This window comes from Sinocyclocheilus anshuiensis, unplaced genomic scaffold (assembly GCF_001515605.1).
Source record: "Sinocyclocheilus anshuiensis isolate Anshui unplaced genomic scaffold, SAMN03320099.WGS_v1.1 scaffold383, whole genome shotgun sequence".
NCBI lineage: Eukaryota > Metazoa > Chordata > Actinopteri > Cypriniformes > Cyprinidae > Sinocyclocheilus > Sinocyclocheilus anshuiensis.
Window position 1 is genome coordinate 311,295 of NW_015548204.1, and position 5,214 is coordinate 316,508.

A 5,214-nucleotide genomic window follows, 5' to 3' on the forward strand; every position below is an offset into this window, starting at 1 on the left:
GCGTTGAGTGGAATGGACTGCTTTTGTTATATATATATATATATATATATGCTAAGTTTGGAATTAAAACAGGATATTATGATGCCATTAATGTTGTATAAAGGGGCGGATAAATGACCCGAAAGAGCATATATATAAAGAACAGTTAAAGTCAGCTAACTCAAAATTTAAAGCATTATATATCAATGTTTTGACAATCATTTTAAACATATTTTATTATCAAATATGTATTGTAATAATTATTATTACAATACATATATTAATAATTATTATACAGTGACCAACGAATGTATGATAATTTTTTAATGCATTAAACAGTCAAATATCACACAGTTAAATTCAAGAGATGTTTCATGACCACCAGAGTGAAATCAAATACTACTGAACTTTCATGACATTTCTGGCACTGTTGATGTGACCTCAGAACTCGACCACATCACAGGAGCTTTGAAGCTTCCAGCAGAGTGTGTGTGTGTGTGCGTGTATGTGCGTGCTTGTATGTGTGTGTGTGTGTTTGTGTGTGTGCTTGTGTTGGAGGATGAAGGGGTTTAATATCCCATTGAGACATAAAAGCCTCCAAAAGCTGGACACCAACTCTTCCTCGCTGAAACAATATTTGAGCTCTACACAACAAACCAAATGTACTCTTGAGGTAAAATTACAGCTATACTCATCATCTACCAGACCTAATTATTCATTCATTAGATAGTACAAGTAATATATGTTATGCTCAGGTTCATATAAACACGTTTTTCAAAGTGTAAGTCTACGCTGATCTAGCCGTGATGGACGTATACTGCAGCAATAATGTTCTTCAGGCCAGGAGAGCCGTGGAGCAGCTCAGACTAGAGACAGAACTACAGAGAATCAAGGTGAGATGCATTCATTAGAACAAAAACACTTCTTGCATTATAGAGTGTATCTTTTGAGTTGTTTATCATTTCATTTGTGTGTATGGCTGAAAATGAAAAAAGGGGGAAAAAGGAAACAAAAAAACTTGACTTCCAAGCACAATAATATAATTAATATAATATAATGTAATATAATATAATAATATACACTGTTAAAAAAATCCATGAAATATATATATATATATATATATATATATATATAACATTGTTTTGTTTTGTTTGTTTTATTGAAAGACTAAGATTTTGAAGATAGATTTGCAATCTTCAATTTTTCATCTCTTTTATATGTACAAAGAATACAATCAAAATTAGAAGAGAGAAAATAAAATAAAAAAAAAACATCGCAAACAATCCCTTACCAGACCTATTTTACATTCAATTGTAAAGTCTGATGAAGAAATATTAAAACATTACATTAACAAATGATGCATTAGTCCACAGGGTCCCCATCAAGATAACAGAGAAAAGGGTGCCAGATTTTGTCAAACTGTTCAAATTTGACCTTCAAACATTTGTTCCAAATGTAAAGTAGAATTCAAAAACTGTAAATGTCACGTTATTTTACTGTAAAAGTACATTTAATGTCCCGTTAGATTTGCAGTTTTTACTGTAAAACAGTTGGTGTCACTGAGGCATTATTATTGAAGTAACGCCTCAGTGACGGTATCTTTTAAGTAAGACCTAAGTGTAGGCTACATAGTAACTAATACGTACACTACAGGTCTTAATGTGTGCTTTTGAAGTACTAAAATGTACCATTTAGGGCAGGGGTGTCCAACCCTGCTCCTGGAGAGCTACCATCCTGCAGATTTCAGCTCTAACCCCAATCAAACACACCTGAACCAGCTAATCAAGGTGTTCAGGGTTGCTTGATAATTACAGACAGGTGTGCTGGAGCAGGGTTGGAACTAAAGTCTGCAGGGGGGTATCCAGGAGCAGGGTTGGACGCCCCTGATTTAGGGGTACACATTAGCTTTTGTACCTCGGGACACCTCCCAGTGGTAGCAGCTTTATAACTTTTTTTATGAGAGTGCATAGGAACGTATTGCGTTAACCAAATAACAGGTTTTCACCATAGCACGGTCTCGTTAAATTACGGTTTGGCTGTCTCTGTCTGTCTCTCTCTCTCTCTCTTTCTCTGTGTGTGTGTGTGTGTGCGTGTGTGTGTCAGATTTCTGCAGCAGCAGCGCAGCTGGTTCAGTACTGTCAGGAACACAGGAGAGCAGATCCGCTGTTGACCGGGATCAACGCCTCCTCCAACCCGTTCAGAGACAAGAAGACGTGCGTGCTGCTGTGAACGGCACCTGCTGTCAGGATCAACCCTGTTTATTTGCAGCGTTCAGAACGTCTCCTTCACAAATCCAACTGAGTTATCAAAATGTACATTTATAAAGCTTTTTAAAAATAAAAACAAACAAGAGAATTTGCTCAAAGGACATTCAGTCAGTCACAGAACAATACAACAGCACTGTCTGCAATAACTATACATAATTCATAAATATAAATATTTTACATTAGGCTATTTAGTAGTTTGCTCTGGTCATGAAGTGCATACTTTTTAAAACATTGTAGACTGTATACTTGTAGAAGTACACTGACAAGTATACAAAAACAAATTGAACTTAAATCACACTTAAATTTTTAAATAACTGATTTCCTAGTTAGTGTACTACACATATAGAGAGCTAAATACTCAAAACTATTTTATAATGATTCTTGTTTGTACTCATTTAACTTTACTGTACTATACTGTGTGTGCTTCAGAGAGTCTTCAGTCGAAGTATATTATTAGCATTGATTTTGTTGAATTGTTCAAGTAATGATCACAAAAGGTGTTCCTTATGAGGCACTGAAATGTTTTGGACTCTGCGTGTGCATTCGTAGTGTGACCCCTTCATAGAGAATGATGAAAAACTGGGAATGCCATATAGTTTCTAGAATCACTAGAAACATGTATCAGACACCTAAAACATTCATCATCTTTTTTTTCCCCAGTAAAATGAAACAAATTAAAGCATAATGAATTGATAAATTCCTGGAAATACAGAGTTGAAGAACTGATTGGATCCTGTTGTTCCCTGCAATCAAATGCTTTGAGACTCTCAGCATCTGGGCCTCCAAACTTCCACATTCATGTCACCGGAAGCGATGGCCAGCGTTCCTCCTTCAACACTTAACTGAGAAGAGAAAAGTCACTTATTTATGCATGGCATTACAGATAACTGCTAGATAAGAGTAATAGTGGTATCATCCAACACAAGTATTTATGAGACACACAGTAAAGGTTAACATGCATGGCTTAGAACATGGCTCATCCAATCAGAATTATAATGCATTTGTATTTTGAGTCTTTTGTTTTTTAATTCAAGTGTTAATGTGAATCTCTTTTTGCACTTATTCCAGTTTTTTGGTTTGCATCCATCAAAATCCAAATAAAGACAGAGAATATAATGAAATGTATCTTTCATTTGATTTAAATATTTAATTCACTGGATTATTCAAAAATAGCCACATTACATGGTTATGTAATAAATAACGGTGAAAAGGTAAATGCACATCTGAATATTGAGTTGCTAACAAATTATATAAAAAAAGAAAAAGTATAACTGCACAACTATAGAATAATAGGCTTATTTATTTATAAAATACATACATGCATACATAAATCCTATTATTCTGAATTGTGCCATAATATTTTGTTCTTTTATGTAAAAAAAAATGTTTTGAATTCCCAGCGAAAATAACTATACAGTTATAAACAGGTCAAATCTGATCAAAAATACAGTAAAAATAGTAATATTGTGAAATATTATTACAATTTACTATTTGAATATGTTTTAAAAATGTAATTTATTCCTGTGATCAAAGCTGAATTTTCAGCATCATTACTTCAGTCTTCTCCGCAAGGACCGCCTCCCTCATTTCCATGCTGCACACGAAAAGTAAAAATAAATAAATTAATAAATAAATCTGGAAATTAATACATGTTGGAATAAATAAATATAAAAAAATAAATAAACGCATTAATAAATACATTTAAAATAAATAAATAAATAAATATAAAAAATAAATAAGTAAATAAAACTTAAAAATAATAAAAAGAAATGTAAAAATAAATACAGAAAATAATACATATAGGAAAAAGGTCATAAAAATAAATTCAGGATTACATTTTATTACAAATGAACTATATATTTTTTTTATCAAGTCATTTATTTATTTATTTTCCTGTTATTTATTTATTATTTCTGCAGGTTTGGTCCTCCATAAGCAGGAGGACACAATTCACATCTGCAATGTGGCCAGAAGGAAGGATGACGTGCTCCAAGGGCGAAGAAGTGCTGGATGACTCAATCACCTGGGAACTGTCAGAGGCATTCTGGGATTGAACTTGCACGCTCTCTTCTCCTGCTTCCGCTGCACCACTTAAATCGACATCCAGCTGCATCTCTACCAAGTTCCCCTCAGCTGCCGGCGCTTCACCGTTCACCCCACCAGCTGCCTCTTCCTGTCTCTCTGCCTGATTCTCATGCCCTGTCCAGCAGCCAATCAGCTGCTCCATTTCCACGCATGCCTTGGACCAATCAAAATCCTCCTTTGGCCCGACTGGGAAAGATGCTGCGGGACCCGAGAGTTTTTGAGCCCGAAGCTGCCACGCCAAGCGATCCTCGCCAAGCTTTCCCAATGTCTGACATACCTAAACACAGACGAACAGCAAGAGTTCAAGAGGTGTTTTTTTAACGAAATTAACACTTCCAGTCAGCAGGGATGCATTAAATTGATCGAAAGTGACAGTAAAGACCTTTATAATGTTACAGAATATTTCCATTTCGAATAAATGCTGTGCTTTTGAACTTTCTATTCATCAAAGGATCTTGAAACAAAATGTATCACAGTTTCCACAGAAATATGAAGCAGAACAACTGTTTTCAACATTAATAATAATAATAATAATAAATGTTTCCTGAGCAGCATATTAAAATGATTTCTGAAGGATCATGTGACACTGGAGACTGGAGTAATGACGCTGAAAATACAGCTTTGATCACTGGAATAAATTATGTTTTCAAATATATTCAAATAGAAAACAGTTATTTTAAATTGTAATAACATTGCCAATCAGCTGCTCCATTTCCAAACAGGCCTTGGACCAATCAAAACCCTCCTTTGTCCCGACTGGGAAAGATGCTGTGGGACCCGAAAGTTTTTGAGCCCGAAGCTGCCATGCCAAGCGATCCTCGCTAAGCTTTCCCAACGTCTCACATACCTAAACACAGACAAAGAGCAAGAGATCAAGAGGTTT

The 5,214-nt window shown here is 35.0% G+C and overlaps 1 protein-coding gene across 1 annotated transcript in view; it reads right to left on the bottom strand.

The window, feature by feature from the left end:
- Positions 1-3,013: 3,013 nt before the first annotated feature.
- Positions 3,014-5,214, bottom strand: part of LOC107653438 (F-box/WD repeat-containing protein 9-like) — a 7,104-nt gene continuing 4,903 nt past the window's right edge. The window contains exons 4-5 of the mRNA XM_016440152.1: positions 4,201-4,608; positions 3,014-3,088 (exon numbers count right to left, since the gene is read on the bottom strand). Of these exons, the coding sequence (XP_016295638.1) occupies positions 3,014-3,088; positions 4,201-4,608 (483 nt within the window). The remainder of the gene's footprint in view (positions 3,089-4,200; positions 4,609-5,214) is intronic.